This window comes from Zootoca vivipara, chromosome 2 (genome assembly GCF_963506605.1).
Source record: "Zootoca vivipara chromosome 2, rZooViv1.1, whole genome shotgun sequence".
Lineage (NCBI taxonomy): Eukaryota > Metazoa > Chordata > Lepidosauria > Squamata > Lacertidae > Zootoca > Zootoca vivipara.
In genome coordinates this window covers 78,383,914-78,411,711 of record NC_083277.1, presented here as the reverse complement: position 1 = coordinate 78,411,711, position 27,798 = coordinate 78,383,914, and the positions used below count along the sequence as shown (strand labels likewise).

Sequence of the window (27,798 nt, the reverse complement as noted above, 5' to 3'; positions counted from 1 at the left end):
TCCCCCCCCCCCGTGACCCCCAAGCAGCCTGAGAAGTCTCCGCCCGCTGTCCGCAGATACTGGCAGGGGGGAAGCGCGTCCTTCCCAGTTGCCTCTGTGCAACTTTCCCATTAGCCAGAGAGAGAGAGAGAGAGGGCTGCGTGCGACCCCCCCCCCCCGCCGCGCATCCCATTCCTTCCAGGTTCGGCCGCTCCCAACCTGGCCAGAGGCTGGGGAGTATCTAAGGCTCCCCGTGGATTATCGACTCCCCGCTCCAGGCAGGAGCAGTAGGCGGCGCTTGTCTCCAGCGGGCTGGCCGTCTTTGCGGTAATAGCCGCCTCCGGCACATTCCCCTCTGCGTGCGAGTGTGCGCGCGCGCCATGTAAGGTTGAGGCGGCTCTACTACCTGCATTACAGTAGCACCGGCGTGAGAAGAGGAGGAGGGGAAAGAAGGAACCTGGGAGGCAGGCGCAGCATTGTGAGCGTCTCTCGTCGGAGCCATTCGACGGAGAGGGAGCTCGGCTGGCGGCACAAGAGAAAGCCTGGCGGGGAGCGTGGTGGGCTTGGCCCCGGCGAAGGACTAGCGCCGGCCTTGCAGCTCACGGGCTCCGGGGAACTTGCCCGCGAAGGGGAAAGAGGGTTGCCCTTTGCTCCTGGTGGGGACGGACAGAACGAGGCTCGACGGGGCTCTCCGCCGCCACTTGCAACACCTGGAGGAATCGAACTCGCGCGCCGCCGCCCCCCCCCCCGCCCCTAGCGCCGCCCGGCTGAGGATGCGAGGCTCCCGCCCCGCCGGCTGCCTTGCTCTCGCCCCGCGGCCCGCCGCGGCCCCTCGCCCCGGCCCGCCGTGCCAGCTGCTGGGCTGGGCGGGGGGTTGCTAAGCTCTTTGCATGGGGCCACTGCCGGGCTCGCTCGGTCTTTCTGTCTGCTGCTGCCGGCGGCGGCGGCGAAGGAGAAGGAGGAGGAGGAGATGATGCCCAGGCAGGAGCTGCCTTTGCCCGAGGGCTGGGAGGAAGCTCGCGACTACGACGGCAAAGTCTACTACATCGACCACGCCACCAAGACCACCAGCTGGGTGGACCCGCGGGACAGGTGAGGGAGGGCGAGAGCGAGCGAGCGAGAGTGCCGGCCGGCCGGGGAGGAGCTTGGCTCGCCAGGCGAGGGCAGCAGGTGCCTGAGCTCTCCCGGGCCAGGAAGGGAGCGACTTGGGGGCGAAGCGTGCGCTTTCACACGCCTCCATATTGCCCCTCCTCCACCTACGCGCGAAGATAGTCAACGGGAGGGGGGACTTGAGAGCAAGAGGGACGCGAGGATTGGAGCCGGCCGGGGGGGGGGAGGTGGGCTCGACTGTTCTCAGTGCTTGGTCTCCACTCTGGAATATGCGAAGTTGTAGTACAGTTCAAATGGGGTTTCTGAGCATGTGCAAAGCGCCTTTCCCTCGGCCCTTAAATTACTCTAAATTTGACGCGTGCGCACAGACAGTGGGAAGCGTTAGGCTCCTGGCACCTGTGTAGTTGTAAATGGCTGAAAGACACCATGGGAAGGAGGCCTACTCTAGAAGCTGCCTAGTTCAAATCAACTTGCCATAGGGGAGAAACCACTCACATGTAGCGTTTAGTACTGTACTCATAAGCTTTCAGAGGCCTGGACTGGTACATTGCTGATAACCTCAAGCTAATTGTAATTATTTACTACATTTTTTTAGACCTCTGCACACACTTTTCTGGTGGTGTGCATTAATTTCTTAATCCCACCCACATTTTATTCCCTAACCACCCTGTGAGGTAGATTAGGCTTACAGTGTCTGCCCCCCAAACCACCTGGTGAGTTTCATTCCTGAGCATTGTAGTGAACAAAGTTGTCCCAGAACCTGTTGTTCTAGGTGCTTCTCCATTTGGTAGATGCATTTATATGAGATAGGCATGTGTGAAATGTTTACATGGGTAAGCACTTTACTTGTGGCCTATATCAAGTTTGTCTCAGTCCTAAACTGAACTGTACAGGTGAAAAGGCAGCTACAGACTTGTCACAGTTCTCTTTGCCTTTCCCATTTCACAACAGGAGCCTGACACCTTTCTATTTTAGCCTTAAATTGTAAAAGGCAAGGGGTGGGGAAAGTTATGAGAATCAAGAAGAGTCTTGTCCTCTAATTCCAGAAATATGGCATAGCCAGTGCTGTGGTTACCTGGTGCCCAGGGAAATCTGCTTGGGAAATCCAAATCACATCAGGGACGCTTCATTCTATATTATTACAGCACAAGTTCTAAAGCTCAGCTTCAGCATGAAACTTTGAAATTAAGCAACCAGTCCCTATCCCAAGGGCTCCATTTTGCTGTCCTGCTCGTGGTTGTAGTGAATGCTTGCTACCGGTAATACCCTTACCTTTTTGCATTTTGTACAGTGAATCCTGACATTTGAATGGGTTCCCAGATATTTATGTAAATTGAATGTTACCTGGAATGATGCTAGTCAGGACTAGCTCCTTCCTCCATTTTTTCAGACTTGTCAGAACACAATTACACCTGCTCAACTGAAGGTGTGTCTCAGGAAACTGGAGGAATCAAGCAGGTGCATAGAACCTGTCAAACTCCTTGGTTGCTACATGCTAAGCCAATTTAGTTAAAAAATTTTTTAGGAACAACTACATTAAAATTTGCCACCAGATACACAATGATCTATTGCTTATAGGAGACTGTTGCCAAAAGCAATGGTCATTTCTGTGCAGCTACCTAAAATTACTTAGTTATCTTGCAGATTGCATGATGTAGAAGATTTGTGAGGGGTACATATTGGTTGCCCTGCTTCTGAAACACTTTCTTCAGATGAAAGCACTTTAGAGCATCTCTGCCTATCTCTATTCTGAAGGCAACAACTATCAAATCAGTATAAAATGCCTAAGTATGATACTCTTAAGCAGTGCTTTTTTCTTTTAAAAAAAATGTTTAGGGGTACTCTCATTTTCCTACTTATATTGAAATACTGCCCCACAATGAGGGCAAACTTAGATTCACAAAATGTTTTGGGGTATGCACTGGTCTTAAGTATGCATATATGAAAGGTTCTGTTTGAGATGAAAAGAAAATGCTTCATGGCTGGAATACTGGAATTTGTTCCAGAGCAAGATGAACAGTAGGAAATGTAGAGCAAAAACTCTGTAAATTGACTGTTTTTGTGACCAGCATAAGATCCTATTCTATTTTGTGTTGAATCTCACTTTATTGAGCTTTTTTACTTTTGCAGATGATTTGTCTGGCCAGGGAGTTTGAGAGTGGAGAAGCTTTGTAGAATTTCTGATATGGATACAGCATTCACACTGTACTTTGGTCACATTCATGGCTGACAAACTTTTAAGTATCTGAAGAAGTGTGCATGCACACGAAAGCTCATACATATGACAAACTTAGTTGGTCTCTAAGGTACTACTGGAAGGATTTTTAAATTTTTGTTTAAACTTTTAAGTGTTTAGTATTTGGAGATTTACTGGTATTTATTTTTTCCTCTTTCCGGGGAGCTGTTTGGGTGTGAGTAAAAACGAGTATGTATTCTTGGAAACATAATGCTGCTGTACACATTTGGGCAAAGCCCAAATATCACAGGTCGCCACTCCCAGATTCTAAGAACAGAATGCAGGTAATTTGGTTGCCTCATTGTTTTTAGTTGCAACAGCATAACGTCTTTGAAGGCTGAAAACCTGAAATTTGATAAAGGTTCACTTTGTGTTTTAATTTAAAAAGTTGGAAATTAAGATTTTAAAAGCATTATAAAATATTCAGGTGCAGAACTAAAAATGTGTATTTTGTTGTGCCTTGCTACTCTTTTCTTCAATACCAGTTTAATTCAGAAAACCTTCAAAAACCCTATTACACCAGTTTTGCTATCTTAGCAATCAACTGCATTTTGATTCTATATATGCAGACAAATGTTGTTTTTGTTGAGATGTACAAAATATCATAGTGTTTGCTTCTAAAGTTAAGCAATTAGAACATTAATGTGGGTGCTGGATTTGGAGAAGCGGTGCAGGATGAACAGTCCAGAACATCTGGAGGGCTCCATGTTGGGGAAGACTGCTCTAAATAATTTTTATCTATTTATTGCTGAGTCACTTATTGCTTTATTTTTTTTCTATTTCCAATTCTCTCTCTTTTGACCTCTGTAAGTTTTAAAGCTCATGGTACTTCTGTGAAAGGTATACAGTGCATATGATACAGTGTAGTATAGTAGTGTATATGAAATTTTAGATAACATTTAACTCCTTTTGCAAAAGATTGCTTCTATCCTCCTTCCAGAAAAGTTAGGCAAATATTGTAACTAGGCATTTTTATTTATTTATATAAACTATGCCTTAAAAAGAAATGTTGATCCAAATATAGCTTTGTTTATTCATTAAAAATACTAATCGTGCATGGGCAAGAAATTTCAGACTTTGTGCCTTGTCAGCTCACATGTCCATCCGATCTTGCTTTGAACTCAGAAGAATTCTTAAGCCTTGTGCAGCTTAATCTTAATGAACAATTAGTTTTCAAATGGTACTGAAATAATGTAAACAACCGAAAGGCTTGTGCATATGTGGTGTGACTTCAGAAATCCTGTTGTCAATATTTTGTTCTATAGCAAATACCTTGAAGGAACACTGGTGTGTATTTGGTTTCACAGGGTGGCAGTGCACCAGTTTCTCTGTTCTTGTAGTTTTAAGGTGATCTAATAACTTGTATAGCTTCAGTCTTAAGGGTGAATGGTTTCAGTCCACCTAGGCTTTTAAGGACCATGTTGTTTTCCACAAAAAATATGTCATATGCACAAATGTGATGATATAACATTTAAAGTGATTGTTTTCTTTGTTATCAACATGGTTGGGTCAATCTAGCGACACTTTGTTATGTAAACTATATTGCATCCCGGAATCCTAATAATATATATATCTCATAAATCCATAATTGCAAGAATGTAGTGCAGTAGTCCTCATTTTATGTGCACATCTAGGATGCCACTTCACATTTCCTATGTTATGCTCGTGAGAACATAAGAGAGCATGGTTTTGAAGTATGCTTGTAGAGAAAATGCACAGAAATAGATTGTGAGCAATAAAAAACACTACCTGGGGTGGGGGAGAGTAACCTAGGTGTAGCTTCTAGTGAAAGCTGGGTGTGGGCTTTGAAGACCTAGGTTCAAAGCCCTGCTCTGACCATAAGAAGTTCATCTGGTAACCTTGAGTTCTTGCCTCAAGCTGTCTAATATAGAGTGGCTGTGAGGATAAAATGGGAATGATTTCATGTACATCATTCTGAACTCACGGAAGGGAAGGGAGTACACTGGTAGGTCTGGAGCGTGATTTCTGTTCTCTTCCTGAGGTAAAGTTCTTAACCCGAGGTACTACTTCCCGAGGTGTTTGTAACCCGAGGTACCACTGTACTGTACTTTATTGCAGTTGCCTAGGTAACTTAAATATTTGCAGGTTAATATACAGTATATATTTTCTGTGCTTTTCTTCTGTTACCAAGATTAGTTTAAGGAGTAGAAATTAGGGTTCCATATGCGCGATTGTATGAAAGGTTTATTAAAAAACAAACGCCCGTGCACACAAAATGTTGCCATGAGCAGAAACAAAGGGAAATGATGACTGAGAATTTTAATCTTGAACAATTAAAATGCTAGATCACTGCTGATCTTGAAACATTCATATGTGGACATTTTCAAGAGTTTATATACTCTTTAAAACATTATTTACAAGGTTCATGATGCATTTTGCTTACTTAGCGCTGGTGCAGTGAATTACTGTACACTAGTAAATGCTAAAGCCAAACCACTCTCTGGTATAGTACTAGTGATAGTCATTAAAACCAGAGCGTGCATTTGTATGTGAGCATAGATCCCAACTTCCTGCAAGTGGAAGGTTGGCAGAAAGAGGCTGGGAGGCGATTGCCACTTACTCTTTACCATAGCTGCCAAGTTCTCCCTTTTTTAAAGGGAAATTCCCTTATGCTGAATAGGCTTCCTCGCGAGAAAAGGGAAAACTTGGCAGCTATGCTCTTTACTCCTTTGAACCCAGATAATGGAATGAATCCATGTCACCACATATTACCTTTCACAGAAATAATGCTCTCTGACAATTCCTTTGTTTCTTAAACACTGTTTATTTCCCTCTGCATTTTTGAATTGACTCATCTACATTCTATCTGATCTTGCAGTGTTGTTCAATCTATATGGAAATTGCTCCTCATCATTTTTCTGACCTTGCTATCAAGGCAGCATCTGTGGTGAAGCAGAGGTTTTAATTTAACTATTAGCAATAAACCATTCAGCTTTCATTTAAGGCAGAGTTTTGCCAACTATTGACTGTAATTCTTCTGTGGCAACACTGGCTAACTAGACGCTTCCTAAGAGCATAAACCAGGAATGGGGGAGCCTCAGCCCCTAGGGCCAAATGTTGACCCATAATCCTCTCTGTTGGACCCTCCCGACTCTCCAAAGGCCACACCCCCTTTCTTCAGAGCACATCCTTCACAGGTCTTTCCCCTCCCCCTCCTGAACGCTTTCACCTGGCTGAACAGTGTCCTTGAAATGTGATAATGTCTCTTGCTTGCCTGAATGTAGAGAGATTTTGTGTGTGTGTCTACATACCTCTGACTTGTGTGGCTGGGTTGTAGCCTACTGCACAAAGGTAGAGTCATATCCACTGCTCTGCCTGCTTTTGTTTCTAGACCCACTCACGTTTGTTTCTGCCCCTGCCCCTGCATGGTCTCCCACAAAGGGGATGCAGCTTACAAGGAGTTCTCTGTTTCTGTCTCTCTCTTGCACACACACACAGCACTCAGCCATGCAGCTCTGTAGGATTATGCCAAAGTTTGTATTGTGGGCAATCTTTGATCACCAGCTGGGTCCTGGCACCAGTATATTGTTTTTTCTAGCAGGTATTCAATTTTTGTTTTACAAGTTTTGATTAGCTGATAAATATTACCGTACTTGTGAGGAACTGCAAGGGGTGGAGACAAATAATGCATCTAACTTTGATTTGGCTTCCAAAAAAAACATGAAATCCAAGCTTTAAAGCTTTCTGTCCTGTGGTTCTGGAGAGAAATTTGAATATGTGAAGGCAAATATTGCTGATACTTCCCAATTCCAGTTAAGCCAGCGTCAATTATAAATAAATAAAACTGTTGAGTACTTAAAGTGTGTTAACATTGGCATTCTGAAGATGAGCTTTTTCCAGCCTGGCTTCCAGGTTAGAAAGACCGCTGGAGTAATGTGGGGCAATGCCTGTGACAAAATACTGTAAACACATTTCTCTGCAAGGCTTCAATGTGAATGCTTCCTCTGCTGTTATACTGCTTTATAAGTGCTGTTTAAAAAACTCACTTTTTGAAAATTGTTGTATTTGGTTTACATTGTGCTATGTATGTTCACTTGAATCCCACCAGAAAGATTTAAGGTGCACTTAAGTTGCTTGTCTTGGAAACATGCTTTGTTAATACAGTACAGTTTTAATAGTTATTAGGTTTGAGGTACACCACTTCTTCTTCTTCTTCTTCTTCTTCTTCTTCTTCTTCTTCTTCTTCTTCTTCTTCTTCTTCTTCTTCTTCTTCTTTACTGTCAAATATACTTATCAGTCTTCTGGAAAAGTTACAATACACTGGTGGGGGTGGAGAATCAAAGCACTCTTTCTCTTCATTGTCCTTTTCAATTCCCCCCCCTTCCCCAATACACTTTCAGATTGAAACCACCTTGCAGTATTGCAGCTTAATGATGTTCTGTTCTGTTTCTGTTGATCAGCTGATGTGAAATGTGTTCTGTTGGTACTTAGGAGTAACTGAATCCGTCCTCCAGAGATGGCTGGATAAGTAGCCAACTTTGGCTAGGGTCTGTCATGAGTGCAGTTGGGTGATTTTGCTTTGCTACCCAGTCAAGAAAGGGCAACAGCAGGCACTGGATTGGGAAAGTCTGCAGCTGCATAAGCTGCAGTTCTGCCAAAAAGAATAATGAGAGCAGTCAAGAAAAGGAACAAAAGCAGCTGAGAGATGCCCCACATCTCTGAGATTTTTTTCTTTACACTCTGGGTTTTCATTTGCAAATTGGCCCTGTGGTATTTGTTGTTTGTGCTTCTCACTGCACTTTCTTCTTATCCTCAAATCACTTTCTTTGAGAACTCTTATTTTGTTTAAGTAAATTTAATTGCATTTCACTGAGGGATCGTTTAACTGCTAATTACAAACCTAAAGTGAATTTCTGAACTATGTTTATAACTGATATTTTCTACCTTAAAAAAATAAATGATTTACCTATATATAACTGTTTAGCATTTATGTAACAGATAATACAACTGAAGATCAAAGTACTTTACACTTATAAACTCATGAAGGTACTTTGCAATCATCATAACTGATTGTATATCTCTCTTCAGGCCCATGTTTAAAATCTTATCCTAGCTGTTAGGCACTTATAAATAACATCTTTGCTGTAGCAATTGGCATAAAATATTTGAATACTGTGTGTTTTCCTTTCAAAACACATTTTACGATTACTATGTTTAGTACAAAGTACATTTTTTTGGTACTAAAATACAGATAACAAAGAATAATATCAAACTGTGAGACTTTTGTGTATCTTTTGTGTATGTGGGCTATATCCCCCCACAAAAAAGTGAGGCTATAAATGTGATTTGAGTCATTTTAAAGTGGGTTTTTCAAGAGTTTTAAGAAAAGTCAGGATTTAGTAATAGAGATGATGTTTCTGCTCTGGGAATTTAACATTTGAAGTCTTGCGGAAAATGCCATGTTTGGTAATTTGGCACATGTCTCATTTCTTCATCTTACATGGCTCTAGTCTACAGCAAGCAAGAGTGATGGCTTAATTAGGGGTAGCCTGTCGTAGTCAGTGGCTGTGCACATGGTTACTAGCTGAAAACACACTGAGATAGTTCTTTCTTGCTGCTGGTTTGAAGCTGGTTCAGGAAAAACCCATACAGAAAACACAGGATAGATGTGGATGGTGGCTAATGTGTGTACATGGCTTCCCAAATCAGCAGTGGGATTGAACGGGGGCAGAGTAAGTGGGAGAGTGTACATAGGCAGCATGAAGGAGGAAGTCCAGGCTGCTTGAATCAGAGATTATTGTACAGTATTGTATTGGCTTGCATTGGCTTGTAGGGTTGCACCTACTGAATGTTAATGACTAGAATAGGATAATATTACATTGTTTATCTATTTCATTAAACAATGTATGTACCGCTTAACTGCAATTGTCTCATTGGAATTGGTTCTTCATAGATCAGGATTGCTAAAGTGATGCCCCAGGGATTTTATCAGGCCTTTGAAGTAGGATGCAGAGACCTCTTTCAGCCTGAGGACCACATTCTCTTGTGGGCAGCCTTGCAGGGCTGCATGCCAGAGACAAAAGTGGGTAGCACAACTAAGTCTTAGCTTTTGTAGAACAGCCTCGATAAAGTCAGATATATTGGCAAGAGCCATTATCACTGTCCAATGACACACTCAAGGGTGTGTGTGTACAGAGCAGGTTTGGGGTGAGTTCCAAGGGCCAGATGGAGATTCCTCAAGGACCACATTTGGCCTCTGGGGCTGACGTTCTCCATTCCTGCTTTAATGTGACATGAGGGATACACTTCCATACAGATTACTGACCTATCCTCATGTCTGGAAAGTTGATGTCTTTAATATAGCAAAGGAGCTGACCTATCAGTAGTACTATGTCTTAACATCAGACCACTCTCCTCATCACATTAAATATACAGCAATCCCTCAGTGTGGCTTGTAGTCCAATATGTGGGGCTGCCCTTGGGTCTGGTTCGGAAGCTCCAGCTGGTGCACAATGCAGCCGCCAGACTGCTGACGGTAGCAACTGGTCGAGAACACGTGAGACCATTGTTGTTGTTTTTTAAGTCATGTAGCACCCGCGGGTTTCAAACCGCTATGGGCGATTTCAGGATCCAAGCAATGCATCAAACCGCTGGGCTAAGCTGGCTCATGTGACACCATTGTTAAACACCTGCACTGGCTGCCCATCTACTACTTCAAGATTCTTGTATTAATTTACAAAGCCCCAAACAACTCTGGTCCAGGGTACCTCAGGGATCACCTGAACCCTTATAACCCAGCTTGATCATTGAAATAATCTGCAGGAGCCTTATTGGTCATTCCTCATTTTGCTGAGGCTCATTTGACAAGAAACTGTGCATGTAGGGTCATTGGCCCAGTCCTGTAGAATACTCTGCCAATAGAGATTCAGCAGGTGCCTTCTTTGCCAACTTTTAAATGCCTGCTGAATTCCACCAGGCTATACAGGCAGCTAAGAAAACATCCTTTTGCAAAGGTTAATTGATGCCTGTTTTTAACCTTTTATGGTATTATTCTATTATTTTGATATATATTTATGACAAACTGGTGTATACAGATCTTTATTAAAAATATTAAATGCCTTTATAAATATTATATACCTTTAAAGAAAATACTTAAGGAAACTGACATAAAACGGCAATGGCATTTTTCAGTGCTGTATTCTGGAATGTATATACAGAAGGTTGGGTGCACCTTCTGAATTTGGATGTTGTTGTTAAAACCTTCATGTTCAAGAGGTATCAATATTTCCCACAAGCAGTTTCTAAAACTAACTCATTTAGGTTGCAAAGCTATTACTTGTGAAGATAGGAAGTTGTGTTATTCAGAGTCAAACCATTGGTCCATCTAGCTCAGTACTGTCCACATTGACTTGCAGTGGCTCTTCAGGGTTTGAGGCAGGGAGATGGCAGGCATTGCATCTTTTGCACAAAAAGCATGTGCTCTTCTACTTGCATTATATTAGTTTCACAATTGTTGTTGGTTTTGTATGAGTAAAAATCAGCTCCCTTGAAACAACAGTGTCACTGATTTCTGAGATCAATCATATTTACAGAACTCATAAAGAACAATCCTATGCTAATGCTCCTTCTCTTTTCTGATGGCATGTGTTCCTGTAGCCTAGAGTGATTCCAGTTCTACATTCTCATGTTGCATCTACCTGGGCGCAATCACCCTATCATTAATTTATAAATCTTGGTGTACGCTTCATTGGGATTTTGTATGAGGGGCGGCCTGAAATTTTTTTTTAAATATAAGTAAATAGGTCTTCCTCAGAAGACTTTATTTTGTTGTTGTCTAACTGTATGTGACGCGGGTGGCGCTGTGGGTTAAACCACTGAGCCTAGGGCTTGCCGATCAGAAAGTCGGCGGTTCGAATCCCCGCGACGGGGTGAGCTCCCGTTGCTCGGTCCCAGCTCCTGCCAACCTAGCAGTTTGAAAGCACGTCAAAGTGCAAGTAGATAAATAGGTACCACTCCGGCGGGAAGGTAAATGGCCTTTCCGTGTGCTGCTCTGGTTCACCAGAAGCGGCTTAGTCATGCTGGTCACATGACCCGGAAGTTGTATGCTGGCTCCCTCGGCCAATGACGTGAGATGAGCGCCGCAACCCCAGAGTTGGTCACGACTGGACCTAATGGTCAGGGGTCCCTTTACCTTTACCTTAACTGTATACCCAGCCTCAAGAGCATTCAGATATTGTTTTTTAAGCTGGCACAGGTTTTATCTCTGTGTGTACACTAATTAGAAGGAAGTCAACTAAAGGAGCAAAACAGGACTGCTTATCATTTGTTCAGTAAATTATTATATGCCTGGGCTGCTTATTCAGGTAAAATACTGCAATGGTGAAATGCCAAAATTAATTGTGTTTACAAAGAGTCTAAATGCTTTGAACATTTCTATCTGATTTTTTGTTTGTGTCTAACTGTTCCTTGTTGTAGAGTTCACTTCAGAGTCTTAATTTCTTTATGGCTGAGGGTTAGCCAGATGGCCTAATAAGGCTTTGCTTTTTAACCCACTCCCTTTGTGATCTGTGTTGTCTACGAGCATTTCAGCTTCTGACACTTGGGTTCCCCACATACTGTATTTTCAGTTATATGTATTTAGAAAATAATAGTGAGTCAGAAATCTGCAAATATTTCAACCTCTGAAACAGGCGTCATGAAATTTTTATTTGCACACATAAACTACTGTCTAAGTACTGCCAGATCTCTGTGTGTATTGTGTGAATACCATAGTGATTGGTGGCAGCGAACGTCTTCCAGAAGATTTGCAAGGAAAGAGGGAGCAGGTGGGTTGGGCTGTGCAGATGGATAGGGTTGCTTGCAGCAAGCACAGCCGTGACCTGCCTCTGCCTGGGCAAGTGACCTTACCAGCAGGAAGTGGAGACACTGCAAGGCTGCTTCAGTCAAGGCCATAACTCTGACGCTAACAATCACTAACAATGACAGAAACCGTTTACGGGTGATATCAGGCCTGCAATGAATGTACCCAAGCAGTTTCAAAAGTTACCAGTATAGTTCCAAACAGAGAAGGAATGGCAGATTTTCTAGGCATGGGGTTAATGAAAGGTTTCTTTCCTGGACTAGGTTCAAGCAAAAGCTGAGCATATTCTGTGTCAGTGCTGAGGGCTTAAATGGTATGTCTGATGAAAGAGCTGGTAATATGAGAACCTCTACTTTCATTGTTGTTAAAAAGTGGATTCCTAACTTTAGGATACAGAATTAGTTGTCATTATGTGTGCTCTGTACCTGGTGAAAATGCAGAATGAGGGATAAACAGGACCTGCAGTGGTCCAGAAGTGGGATATGTCAAGCACAAGAGCTCCAGTCCCATCTGTGGCTGGCTGAAAACAGGATCATATTACATTTGGAACTGATATTTTGCCTAAATTGGTATAGAGAATGGAAAGTAAAGAGCATCCTTGCTTTTAGAGAGTAGGGAGTTGAGACTTGTCAGAATAAATATGGAAGATGTATAAGGAAACTTATTCTTGCACAAGGTGTGCTCTGATAGTGGCTAGTGAGATGAAACTTAAAGTTAATAAAAGAGTGTGATAGAATACTAGAGAAAATGAACATGCATGAATGACCCTGAACTCTGCCTAAAAGAATCTATGAAACCATTTGGTGTGAGGTCAAAGTGACATTCTACATGGTTAAATATTAGTTATTTATGACCAGAAGTAACTAAGGAATGCAAAAAATGTTTGTGTTTCTGTTTGGCAACTGGTATGCTATTGTTCTTTGACCCTTAACTACTGGAGACATTACATTGCATTCGGTATTGATGAACTAGCAGCCTTACCATTTTTACTCAAGAATGGTAATTCTGTCTTCCAGATCTGTGTACATAGCATCTTACATTTAGAAGATACTAGCCTGATGACTGACTGTCCTAAATTGAGTTGGAAAGTTGTAGTCAACCATTCACACAGCAACATTTATGTAGCGTGGGGATGGCTTGTTGCTGTTGGTGGAAATTTCTGAGCTAAGAGGACCTTTTGTTTCTTGAGAAGCATTTCACATGACAGCTGCTTTTATACACACACACACACACACACACACACACACACACACACACCTTTCGAAAGCAGGTTCTGATGTGGCATCAGTATTAACTGTGATCAGGATTTCACTAAGCTTGTAGATGATCTACACCAGGCAGCCCCAAACTGTGGCCCTCCAGATGTTTTGGCCTACAACTCCCATGATCCCTAGCTAACAGGACCAGTGGTCAGGGATGATGGGAATTGTGGTCCAAAACATCTGGAGGGCCGAAGTTTAGGGATGTTTGATCTACACAGTATGTCTGAATCTAGGCAGCTCTTGGGATCCTGGCTACATTAAACCTGTTTTCTATAAAATATACTCAAAAGCAACTCCATAGAAAGGTAGCAAAATGCAATTTAAAAATACCAGTAAAAACATTAATATGATAACATTTTCCATGAGATATGTTGTATGCATAAAATACACCAATTGGATTATCTCTCCCCTTCCCCATGCTCCAATTTGAAGGTTAATGTTGTGGAATGTGGAGGATTGGCTACAGCTGAGGCATCATTCACCTCTCCCTGCTCTCCTTCTGATTGGCACTCTGATTTTGTGTTCCTTAGCTGCTTCCTGTGCTAATTGGCAGGGGAGTGGAGACAGGCCTGGAGGCTGCAAAGAAGAGACCAAGAGTTTTGCATGTGGCCTTGGGATGTGACCTGGGTTGTCCATATGTGACTTCTATACTTCCTATGCTGGTAGTTAAGCCCCTTAAATATGACATCACTTAATCTACTTGTGATCAAGCTGCACCAAAGGCTTAGAAATCAATTAAGTGGTTTTCTGGTTCACATTGTCCGAATTCAGACTGAATCCTGTGGAGTTATTTCATGGTTGATCACAGCCTTGTGTGTATTAATAAGTCATTTTGTATGCTAGAAATAGCAATTCTTGCTTATGGTACATGTAAATAACAACACTGCTGCTATAAATAAAACTTACAGAAATTATTCAGGGTCCATTCATAAGTTCTTCATAGATCCTTTTTTTACTTCAAGCACAAAACTAGATAGTTATCCAATGCTACCCCTCTCTGGTGCATTTCTGTCATTTGAAGTGGCAAGGGATGTATTTAAAAAAAGGTGTCCAGTGATTGGCTCTTCAATAAGTGTTTATAAAACAGACACGATGTTTTAAATCTTTAACTTCAAAGCAAGAACCCCACTTTTCTAAAAAGAAAAAGATGAATGTTGCTATGTTAAAAAACATTTAAAGTCACTGCTGAGAAAAAATTGTTTCCAACAGATATTTTTTTTTAAAAAATGACCTGCATTTGATTTGTTGAAAGCAGGATTTTCTACTCGGTTCGAAAATGTCACTAGGTGAGATGGACTCTGTTGTATTTCTGAACTCCCTGGCTTCTGTGATTACCTTGACATTGGAGTGATATGTGGGAGGATATGTAAAGTAGCACCCAATGCATTGTTAGCTGCCAAAGGATCTGCACAGCCAACCACAGCACATCGATCTCGTTGTGTTGAAAAACAATGAGCAGCAGACTCCACAAAGGGCTCCGCTGCACTCCTGTTGCTCTTCAGAGGTGTAGGAATCAGACATTTAAAATGAGGACAACTAAAGTGTGAAGCTAGTGGGGGTGGAGAATCCAAAATGAAAACAGTGTTTCTGAAGGTTGACTTTCTAACGCATTATTAGATGGTCTGGTAAATACGCCAAGAGAGTGCCAGATGGGGATGCTCTTCTGAGCTGCCTGCTGGTTACTGCTGCTGCCATAGTGACAAGAGGCTTCCCTCTGAGCAAGTGCAGAATCTCCAGGGACTTTAGATTGGATTATGTGCTTTGTGATTAATTGCCTGAATGGGAGCAAGACTGGATGGGAGTCCCTGCTGCTGTAATCTTGGTTTCATTCAAGATGGTGACAATTTTCTCTGAGATCCAGAAGCAACTATGAATTTGGTGGCAAGTGGGTTTTGTTTTTATATTGCTGCAAGCTGTACCACCGCTGTCGGGAATGTATGTTTTGGTGCTTTTAAAATGGTGCTTTTTTCCACTATAGTCTCAACATGTCTGCTGCTTGTATCTCTCTCCCCCCCCCCACTCCTGGACATTGAGAGAGGAATGTTTTGAGGGATATTTAGTTAAACTCTGTATATGTGATTGTGGGAGAAAAATAGCCAACCACACAAGTTAAGATACTCCTATTTTAACTTTGTTTTGTCCCTTGTATGTTTTTGACTCCTTATAATAAATATGTGAGTCCTTATGATCTGTTTGCCTTAATTTTCAATCAGATATGCATTTTCTCCGACTCTTTATAACAAGGCATGTACCATATGACCTGAGCATACCACATGGACCTGTTGACTACTGCTTAATGGTGTCATTGTCACTGTCTCTGTATGAACTTCATACATCTTATTTCGCTCTGACCTACACTGTTTACAACCTCCCAGATACTCATGTGTATTTATACTAGCAAGTCAGGATAAGGCTAAATGCATCTGATGAAGTAGAATGCAGTGCATGCAAGCTTTTGCTGAAATTTCCACAAGCCTCTGCTGTGTTTGCTGCAACATAGCTCCATGAAAATTCAGAATACAGCTTTCTGCAATGATACTTTAAAAATGACACAAGCATTTTACTTTCTTTTACTTCCTATAATGCTTGTCAGATTTTCAATGTACGTTCACCTATAGCAGGAGTGGGAAACCTGTGGCCCTCCATATATTGTTGGAATCTATAAATTCCAACCATTGATATCTTGAGGGGGTCTGTCCTGACCTAACCACTAGCTGTGAATGAACTGCAATGGATTGCTCTCTCAAAGGTGAAATTTCCTCTCCTTTGACGCATTTCAGAAACCGTGGCCTTGTTTGGAGATGTTACTTTCCTCTCTGTATGTGGTGAGATAGGGAGCAGGTCTTGGTTTACATACATCACATACCAAAACTGTTCCTGGAGGGTACACTTCAAATACAACCAATTTGAATGTTCCTCCTTATTTAAATAACAATAACAACAACAACAACAACAACAAATAATTGGACATATAAAAATAGCATGTTGGGGGGGGGAAATATTGGCTTAAAGCTCTTTGGAATGTAATTTTCTTTATGCCTAGATAAACTGTTTACCTGTATTTTTTAAAATCACAAAACCCGCATCCCGTCTTGCAGTATATAGTGATGCAGTCCAGCAATGGAGTGTTTACGTGAACAATTTGTGTGTAGACTGTCACCTTAGTTCTCTGTAGTATAGTGCTTGGTCTTAGCAGCCCTATACTATATTACTACAACAGAGAATCTTGCAGAATCTTAAATCTTAACAGGTTTGTTTGTGGTCTAGGACTCCGATGAAGTGGATTGTGGTCCATGTCTCAATTAAAACGCTACTATTTAAAATTCCCCAGAACTCCTTGTATAATGTTTAAAGATTTACCCCCTCCCCTATATTTCCTGTTCCTACAGGCAATTTGCTTTTTCATAAGTTCCCGAAGTAGTGTAAGTGGGATTCCTTAGGGCTGGGGGGTGGGGCTTGATAATCAGGTAGCTATGTACATGCACCAGAAGGACTCTTGGTTTATATAGTATTGGCTCAGTGGAATGTGACAGCTTGATCTGGTATCCAGGATACATGGAGGGTGGGAATGTAAACAAGAGCCCATGGCCACATTCCTGGGATTTCACTTCAGTTGAGAGAAGGAGGGAAATGAACATGATCTCAAGTACTTGAGAGTTCGGATCAAGATAAAAGGTGCTAATACTGAACACATACATTTAAAAACAACAACAACCTGGAGTTATGCTGGGGGCAAAACCTCAGTGTCATGTTCTACTATGACACAGGTGAATTGCTACTCCCAAGAGGTACTGCATTTCCATGGGAAAAAGCCCCCCCCAAAAAAAACTTTGTATTTGTGAGGAAGCAGTTACTTAATAAGTTTTGCTTTAGAGCAGCTTGTGTTTGATAGTGGCACTTAAGTAGGTAACTCAGATAAGATAAAATAAAACTCACTGTGGTCACTGCTGTGAAACGTCCTCTTTGAAAATGGGATTTCTCAGGGGAAGTGATTTTAATAAGGGTCTCTTCAGTTGAAGTGTTGAAGTGCAGTAATCTGATAACATGGCAAAATGTGGAAGAAGGTGGTATGTTTCACAGCAAGATCAGAATGCTGGAAAAGCAGGTATCTCCACCTCAGAAGAGTCAAACAATTGGTGCATTATACTATTGCACAATGAGTTCTGAACACACACTGTGGATTGAAGTAGGTAAGTGTGTGTCTATTGTGTCAATGTGGCTTCAAATTGCATCTGAGCCATATGTGCTCAGTAGGTGGCCTCGGGCAAGGCATTGGGTTGGATCCAACATTGACCTTGCAGTTGAAGAGGAGATTGTGACCCAGCAGAGGCGGCTTCTGGAGGGAGGGAGGGTGCTTGTGGAAGATGATTTTTGCTTATTCTCTTTCCTCTCCACTACTTTCCACACTGTTGCCAAAGATTGTGGAAGGCTTTCATGGGGCACAGGGGACTGTGGAGGAAAGGAGGGATTGGTGAGTTGTATTCAGCTAAGTCCTACTCAGAGTACACCCGTTGAAATTAATGCACCAGTTAGTCATGCTAACTAGCTTCAATGGGTCTACTCTGAGCAGGACTTGCATTGAATGCCACCCAGTGAAAATTACCTCCCCCATCTCCAGTGAGAACATCCAGTAAGTATAGAGTGCTGCTCACTGGAACTCTGGCTCCAAGCCACTGGTTTATGTCCAGCTAAGTTGTACTAAGAATATACAGTGGTACCTCGCTAGACGAATGCCCTGCTAGACAATTTTTTCGCTAGACGAATGGGTTTTGCGATTGGAGGTTGCCTCGCAAGACGACGAGGTTTTCTATGGTCGCTGCTTCGTGTTGCGAAGCGTGGCCATAAAAACCTCTGATCACAAAACCTACAGGGTATTCCTCTAGTGAAAGGGGAACCAGCTGTAGCGTGGGAAGAAGGCAAAGGAAGATCAGCTGTCAGTGCCTATCAGCTGATCTTCCTTTGCCTTCTTCCCATGCTGCAGCTAGTTCCCCTTTGTGTTCCGCTGGTCTCTGCCAGTTGCCGTGAGCAGTGAGGGGCAACTGGCAGAGACCAGCGGAACACAAAGGGGAACTAGCACGGGATGAAGGGGCCTAGCCCGACAGAGCGGCATTTGACGGGGCTTCCGAACACCCTGTCAGATGCCGGCTCTGTCGGGCGGGGGGGGGGGAGAGGAACGAAGGAAGAGAAAGCAGTTGCCATATTCGAGGTCAGGGAGGAGTTTTCCTGCAGGCCAACTAGGCCAGTTTTTTTTGGGGGGGGGGAGTTGCGTACATTGCAGCAACTGCCATAACTTGTTGGCAAAAAAAGGCATTGGGTTGGATCCTTGGCAGGGCCGTCTTAAGCATATCTGGCGCCGTGATGCGAAGATCCCTCCGGCGCCCCCCACCCCATTTCCCAGCACGGCGGGCGGGCGCCGCAGCGCGGCACCCCCCTGGCGGCCTGGCACCTTTGCGCCACCCAGCCTTGCCCTAGAGCCGGCCCTGATCCTTGGACTAATCAGGGGTGGGTAGGAGGGAGCCCTACCCTCTCTCTCCCAGTTCAGAGTATCAGGGGACCCTGATAAAGGGGTCCAAGAGGAAGGATTTTGTCCATATGATCGGACAGGGGCTAAAAGGCCATAGAACTCCCCAATTGGCATCCTGGAGTGGTTGTCCTTATTTGATGTGTGTCATATGGGGATCTTAACCCCAGGATTAATTAACCCTGAGGAAGTAATCAGCCAGCAACCAGGTTAGCAACCAGGTTAACCGGGGGGGGGGTCTTGCTTCTATAGCTGGGCTGTTACCTTTTAGAATAAAAACTGTACTGTGATGAATCTAAATGAATTAGCTTTGCATTCCATATTCCACATTCTTCAAGTTTTCCATTATCCTGATTTTGTCAGAGTGTTCAGGAGAAACGTTTTTCTTCATCGGAAGCTCCATCTGTTGGGCCTTTAAAAATGTGTACTGACCCAATTTTTTGTTTCTCCAGAGGAGGAGATAGGTTCCAGCTGGAAGCACTCCAATGTCTTCTCTAAAGTCAGAAAGCATGCTTCTTGTTCGGAAACTCTCTCTGGAGCCTAGAAATATGTAAACAAAAGAAACATTTTGTTGCATTGGAGAAGAATTTGGGGGCCCTTTTCTCTATTGTTTACTCTTTTAGAACTGTGAGCATAGCTGCCAAGTTTTCCCTTTTCTCGCGAGGAAGCCTATTCAGCATAAGGGAAAATCCCTTAAAAAAAGGGATAACTTGGCAGCTATGACTGTGAGTAAACTTGACAGTATGTAGAGAATCATCTACTGTGCACTACTAGCTGGTTCACACATGCGTGTTAATCATTCAGTGACTATAGCATCAAATCATTATTTCTGTGAATGCATCCTTTATTGCTGATCAAGCACCACAGATGCAGTTTTGTTTTTCCTCAGACAGTGCTTTTCAGTAGTTCACATATTCCCTCTATGTTATTGGAAATCAAATAATGTATAAAACATGTGTGAGGTAGCCCTTATTGACTTCATTTGCAACAACCTACCAGCCAGAAAATGAAACCCTTATGTTTATTAGAAAAGTACCTTTACTGCTCCCACCTCCCGCTGAATTATGTTCTTCAGAATCAGCGCAACTCTGTTGAAGCCTTATATAGGGTATTCTCTCGTTACAGTATTTGGGGAAGGTCCACAACTCAGTGATGGAGCATCGGCTCTGCAATTAGTCCCAGGTTTAATCCTCAGCATCTCCAGATAGGGCTGGAAAAGTCTCCTGTCTGAAAGTATTCTTACAGCCCACTTGGCATTAAAAGTTGTACTGCCCTGGAATAGGCAGCCCTGTATTGGGAGGTTTTTAATGCTTGGTGTTTTATGCTTTTAGATATGCTGTAAGCCGCCTGGAGTGGCTGGATGAAATCCAGCCAGATGGGCTGGGTATTATTATTATTAACCAGTCATTGGGAGTCTGCTAGTCTATTGTTAGTTTGCCAGTAATTTCCATATTATATAAGTGATGTTCCACTTTACAGTGGTACCTCGGGTTACAAACGCTTCAGGTTACAAATGCTTCAGGTTACAAACTCTCCTAACCCAGCAATAGTACCTCAGGTTAAGAACTTTGTTTCAGGATGAGAACAGAAATTGTGCTCTGGTGGTGCAGCGGCAGCAGGGGGCCCCATTAGCTAAAGTGGTGCTTTAGGTTAAGAACAGTTTCAGGTTAAGAACGGGCCCCCAGAACGAATTAAGTTCTTAACCAGAGGTACCACTGTATTGGTTTAATAATTTGGTCAAAGTTTGTGGAACAAATCAGAGCTGGACATAGAAAAGCCTAAATCCTTCTCACCTCTCCAACAGTAATTCAGAAATACAGTACTGTATTTGTGTGTCAGCTAAAAAGAGAAAATAACTTGTTTTGCTGCATTATTGCTAATAATGTCAGTGCAACCTATGATTATAGAAGACACCAGTGATCTATGATGAAACCGGTTAAGATAAACTTTTTGCAAAGAAATAATAAGGGTTTTTATTTAAACTGAAAAGTATAATGGCTAGCCTTTTCTGTATTATTAATGGCACTGCAAGCTTTAATCAGTTTAGACGGCAATCTATTAAAGATTTAGTTGATTAATTGGTTTTGAGCTACTTAATTGGAGAGCATGCTGTTTGTTTTTGGTTCTATTTTTGTTGTGATTGCTACTGAAGTGGCAGATTAAAGATGGTGTGAGTTGCGTAAACAAAAGCATCCTTCCTTCAGTATATAACAAAAGACTCTATAGAGGTTTTGGTTGTGTGCAGATTTATTTATTGAAATGCAATAATAATAATTCTGGAATTAAGATTGCCGGAAGAAATATCAACAACCTCAGATATGCAGATGACACAACCTTGATGGCAGAAAGTGAGGAGGAATTAAAGAACCTTTTAATGAGGGTGAAAGAGCAGAGCGCAAAATATGGTCTGAAGCTCAACATCAAAAAAACTAAGGTAATTTCCACTGGACCCATCACCTCCTGGCAAATAGAAGGGGAAGAAATGGAGGCAGTGAGAGATTTTACTTTCTTGGGCTCCTTGATCACTGCAGATGGTGACAGCAGTCACGAAATTAAAATACGCCTGCTTCTTGGGAGAAAAGCAATGGCAAACCTAGACAGCATCTTAAAAAGCAGAGACATCACCTTGCCGACAAAGGTCCGTATAGTTAAAGCTATGGTTTTCCCAGTAGTGATGTATGGAAGTGAGAGCTGGACCATAAAGAAGGCTGATCGCCGAAGAATCGATGCTTTTGAATTATGGTGCTGGAGGAGACCCTTGAGAGTCCCATGGACTGCAAGAAGATGAAACCTATCCATTCTGAAGGAAATCAGCCCTGAGTGCTCACTGGAAGGACAGATCGTGAAGCTGAGGCTCCAATAGCCACCTCATGAGAAGAGAAGACTCCCTGGAAAAGACCCTGATGTTGGGAAAGATTGAGGGCACTAGGAGAAGGGGACGACAGAGGATGAGATGGTTGGACAGTGTTCTCGCAGCCACGAACATGAGTTTGACCAAACTGCGGGAGGCAGTGGAAGACAGGAGTGCCTGGCGTGCTATGGTCCATGGGGTCACGAAGAGTCGGACACGACTAAACGACTAAACAACAACAAAATAATAATAATAAATTTATTATTTGTTTTTTAAAAAAAACCCCAAAATATGACTGAGTTTCCCCAGCCACTCTGGGCAGCCTCCGACAAAAGATTAAAAATACATTAAAATGTATTTTAATGTAAAGGTTGAATAAATTTAAATTCCATTTCATGCTAGTTGATTGAAAGACACAATCCTCAGCAATTTTAAAGTTCAGTCAAATAGTAAAGTTGTGTTTTTTTGTTTAACCAGTTTTTTCCTTTGGTGCAAGTTTTTGTATTCAATAAGCTATTCTTCAGATGTGGTAGTTAACAGAAAATTAAAATAAACTACTTACCCATCTTTGCTGAAAGTTGCTTCTTCTCACAGTTGAATACAAGAATTCTAGATGTGATGCAAGGTGTTAGTGTGTAACAAAAAAAGGAATGGACGGATTTAGTAGGCTGCTCATGTGCATGTGCGGGTGTACCAAACTTTTGAATCTTAAAATATTTATAGAGATAAGCATGGAGATATGCAAGGTAAATTTGGTAAAATGTTCACAGGAAAGCCATTGTTGGTCAAACTTGAATAAAGCATACAAGACAAAAGATTTTTCTATCATGTGTACAGATGTAGAAAAAGGGAAGGAAGCATTTCAGAGATGTTTTGTTCCCTGTTACAAGAGAGCTTACAGATAAATGTGAATGTGTTGGAGAATTTAGGGGATTTCTAAGGATATGAATTTGCATGCGGTATGCAAATAAAGCTCAAAGAATCCTGTAGTTTTTCTTTGTTTTGTGCTTACAAATGAATACATACTGTGATTAAAGTAATTGTGACTGATGGTGTGGAAAGAGCCACACCTTAAAAAATTCTTTTTCAAAATCATGTTTTTTAAGAAGGCACAAATCCCTCAATAAAACTTAGAATTAGGATTGGTTTGGTGATGGGAAATCATTCTTGACAAATCTCATTTAATTTCATATTGGTAACTTTTAAATAAAACCTCTTTTGATACACATGATCACCAAATGCATTTCAAAAAAAAGTACAGAAAGTTTTTCACATTGTAAACCAGCAGCTCTATATTGGTGTAGTAAGCAAAGGGTACCAATGAACCAGCAACATGTCCACCATTCCTTTGAAGATCAGATGCATTTTGCTTGCATTCATTCATTTCGGCATCAGCAATGACAACCTTACTGTTTCTCCTGTGTTGACAAAAATTGTTAGCTGTAGCTTTTGCTCTGGTAGGGGCAGGTTTGTTTGTACCCCTTATGAAACCCCACCACCTGTTAATCATGGGTGATCTAGTTGAGATTCCTGCATTGCAGGGGATTGTACTAGAGGACTCTTCAGCGCCCCTCCAACTCTAGAATTCTATGACACTAACATGGCTTCCTAGGGAAGTTGGTAAGGTAGTCCTTGCATTCGGATCTGTAACATTTCAAGACATAGACTGAAGGCAAGTGGGGGTCCTCCCAACTAACTGAGCAATGTGAAAAGTGGTGCAGAGGCTGCAGAGGGGAAGAGGAATCAGCAAAAGTAAGCTCTCTCCTTGAGCCAACAGAGTCCCTCTGGTGAATCAAAAGCCCTTCTGCAGATGGAAGGAGCCCTTCTATTTGTGGATGAGTAAGTTTCACTTCTACCATTGGTTTGTGCAATGTGCTCAGAGAATGTACAAAATTAAACCATAGAATCATGGAATTCTAGAGTTGAAAGGGACTCTGAGAGTCATCTAGTCCAACCCTCTGCAATACAGGAATCTTTTTGCCCAACCTGGGGCTCAAACCCATGACCCTGAGATTAAGAGTCCCATGTTCTACCAACTAAGCTATGCACATATACGCAAATGCCCCAAGGCCTGCAGGAGACACGTGTACCATTCCATCTTCATAGACAAATGATGTGCACATTCTCCTTAAGGCATGCTGAATGTGTTACCATGGCTCGCTGCTATGCACATCTTAATCAAGTACCTGGAGTAATGTACCTCAGGCACAGGGCTTAATGCAGCCCTCCAGCCCTAAATGGCCTCGGTCCAGTATACCTGAAGGAGCATCTCCACCCCCATCGTTCTGCCTGGACACTGAGGTCCAGTACCGAGGGCCTTTTGGCGGTTCCCTCGTTGCGAGAAGCAAAGTTGCAGGGAACCAGGCAGAGGGCCTTCTCGGTGATGGCTCCCGCCCTGTGGAATGCCCTCCCATCAGATGTCAAAGAGAAAAACAGCTACCAGATTTTTAGAAGACATCTGAAGGCAGCCCTTAGGGAGGCTTTTAATGTTTAATAGATTTAATAGATTTTATTTCATTTTTCTGTTGGAAGCCGCCCAGAGTGGCTGGGGAAACCCAGCCAGATGGGTGGGGTATTATTATTATTATTATTATTATTATTATTATTATTATCATCCAGTGCTTCAGACTCTCCCCAGGAAATATGCCCCATCAGGCCTGTTCTCATTCTCCTCAAGTGTTTTTACCTGGCTGGAATATGTCATTGAACTGGGATAATGTATCCTGCTTGCCTGAATGGAAGTACAGTGGTACCTCAGTTTATGAACACAATTGGTTCCGGAAGTCTGTTCATAAACTGAAGTGTTCATAAACTGAAGCGAACTTTCCCATTGAAAGTAATGTAAAGTGGATTAATCCGTTCCAGACGGGTCTGTGGAGTACTCAACCCGAAGCGTACTTAACCCGAAGCATGGGTGTAATTGGTTCCGGAAGTCTGTTCATAAACTGAAGCGTTCATAAACTGAAGCGAACTTTCCCAATGAAAGTAATGGAAAGTTAATTAATCCGTTCCAGATGGGTCCGCGGTGTTCATAAACCGAAAATTCATAAACCGAGGTGTTCATAAACCGAGGTTCCACTGTACTGGGAGGGGAGGGAAGAGGCTTTAGAAGAGCCCCATCAATGAGGCAAGGCCTCTCACTTGTGCAACAAAGCTTCCTCTCTTCCACTATGTGTCCCATGGAATTGGACCACAGTTCTCACTTCTCTCAACTCCAAAATAGACCCTGTCTTAATTGTATTCCTTTGCTAGATTTCAAAGAGTTGTGAGGGAAACCATTATTTTCAGATATGATATTTTATTGCCTTTCATAAGACAATCTAGCTCCCTCCATACCCAATTAAAACTGTTGCTTCCCTTGATAGTAAGAGAAGCCATATAACAATCTGTTTTCCTTGCTGTTTCTTCAGCCAACCTCTAGCCACAGACTTAAACTTGACATGCTTCCTTCTACCCTGCAGTAACTGATTTGCTTCTTGGATTTGCCAACATCTTCTAAAGCACTTGCTAGCACAGACAGCATGCCTATTTTACTTCTACCTGTGTTTCTCTTTAGAGAATGCTGTATGATAAAAGAAAAGGCAAAGGGGTTAATTTTAAAGTGGCGTTTTAAAATATTAAAAAACTACCAGCTTAATTATTCATTTCCTTCAGGCTTAAACAAGAGAACAAGTAGGCTTCTCTCCACTGCCTAGGGTTAATTCACATGCATGCTTGCCATAAATCAAATTGCACAAGTTGGCCCAGAGTGGCAGAGCCCTGCTCTCCCTCTAGGCTCTGAGATTAGTGCTATTTAAACAGGCATTTCTGGAAGCCGGGACAATCTTGGAGGACAATCTTCAATAAGAATGAATACTGTGTCTAGTTCTTGGCACCACAGTTTAAGAAGGATTGACAAGTTCTTCCTGACATTTATTTGGAATCTCCTTCCTTGTAACTTGAAGCCATTGGTTTGGGTCCTACCCTCTAGAGATGCTTGGGTAGAAGCCATGGGCTTTAAATGTGTGTTGGATGTGCTTTAAGTGTCCCATGTGGCTCTAAAACTTTGATACTTGGTCATAAACTCTCTGAGAGAACTCAAAGGCATTTCACTGTAATCTTAGGTTCTCATTATGAATCAGCAGGATTTGTGACAGGAATATAAGGTGCCACTGTGGAGCTATTAAAACAGTTGGAAATTGGTGTTATCTAGTAGAATTTTTAGCAGTCCTTAAACTTTCAGTGAAATCTATACGATTTAAAAGTAACTTGGCTGAATTTTTTCATAAATGTTGTTGGGAATCCTTCCTCTCCCAGTTTAATTGCAGAACTAAGCTAAAAAGTGGAAGCTTGACAATTATGCAATTAGTTTAGTTTTCAGAAAAGTGAATTAGTCTGAGTCTTTATAGCTTGAAAAATCTCACATGTACATTAATAATTGAAGAAAGGTGATTTGATTGAGATACCCAATGTTTAGGCTTGTACTTTGCAGTGGTCTAAAACTTTAAGAACATAACTTAGTTTGTCAATTGCAATTCTGGGTGTAATACCATACACAGGAATGAAAAAAGTCACATGACACAGTTACTATTCCTCATCTCCTTGTCCTGCATTGCACAGTTTTAATAATTCACACAATTTACATACCATAAATCAAACATAACTTGCTCCTACATGCCTACATATTTTTTAAATAAGACTCCCCCACAGGCAAGCTTGTTCAGTTGTGGGGGCAGAATTTGTTCATAGGAGTTCTCCACGTTCTCTTTCTGAACGAGTACTTCCTGAGCCAGAGCTAGATCTAGGAACTTTTCCCCCAGGAAGAATATTGAAATCAACTTTCTGTCTTGAGTAAGTAGGGAAAGTGAATGAATTTGTAGGTGTGTTGCTAAAAATTAAACCTTTGATGTGCAGAAACCTACCACTCTTCCCTTAATACATTTTAATGAAAGTCTGCCCTACTTTTTGGATAATTTGGTGTGATCTAAATACTGACATGATTTCCATTTCAGGTATACTAAACCACTAACCTTTGCTGACTGCATAAGTGATGAATTACCATTGGGATGGGAAGAAGCATATGACCCCCAGGTTGGAGTCTATTATATCGACCACAACACCCGTAAGTGTTAAATGATTCTGTATGTAATAATAATTCACACATATTATATCCATCTAATAAAATCCATCTGGGCGTCTCATGTTGAGATACATCTGCACCTTGAATTTGCTTGATATCCCTAACTCTACCATACACTGATCTCCTGCTTCCAAATGTCTGGCTGGTCTGATTCTTCTTTAGCTAAAGCAAGTAACTTTTTGTTGACACATCAAACATATATATATATATATATATATATATATATATATATATATATATATATATATACAGAATTGCTATGTTCATATTCTTTCCTTGTACATTCCTGATGCACCTTATGATTGATACAAGGAACATGAATCCTCTCTTGCAGGTATATGGCAGAGGGTTTTTCAGTATTACTAATGAAAATTAGAGAAGAAACTGCTTTCAAGTATTACATACTGTATATTCCTGCATATAAGACTACTTTTTAACCCAGGAAAATCTTCTCAAAAGTCGGGGGTCATCTTATACACCCAATCATCTTATACGCCGGAATATACGGTATTATAAACCTAGCAGGCTCACACATCCCACCTGATCCATCTCTTTCATTGTTTCATTTTTCCTTTTGATTTTGAATTCTGAGGATACACGTGTTTCTTGAATATAGGCATAATTTTAGTGACCCCCCAAAAATCATTTGATTTTTTTCTCAGAGTTTGCTGATATATTTAAACATATTGTGTGTGTCAGAATACACATAGATTAAGTTGTTATTGGCTTGTATATAGAGTTGTTCCTTCTGTTCATGTCTTTGATCCTGTGGCACCTGCTGCTGGTGGGAGCAGGAGGTGATTTTTGCCGCTCCCCCACATCCTTCCATGCCACCTCCCACACTAGTTTGGATGGTCGCCCAAACCCTCCAGAGCACATTGGGGAGGCAAGGGCGTACC

General features: G+C 42.0%; 1 protein-coding gene across 1 annotated transcript in view; it reads left to right on the top strand.

The window, feature by feature from the left end:
- The first annotated feature begins 162 nt into the window (after window positions 1–162).
- WWC1 (WW and C2 domain containing 1) overlaps window positions 163–27,798 on the top strand; it is a 68,102-nt gene continuing 40,466 nt past the window's right edge. The window contains exons 1-2 of the mRNA XM_035105164.2: window positions 163–1,071; window positions 26,772–26,881. Coding sequence (XP_034961055.2) covers window positions 950–1,071; window positions 26,772–26,881 — 232 coding nt within the window. The 5' untranslated portion in view covers window positions 163–949. The remainder of the gene's footprint in view (window positions 1,072–26,771; window positions 26,882–27,798) is intronic.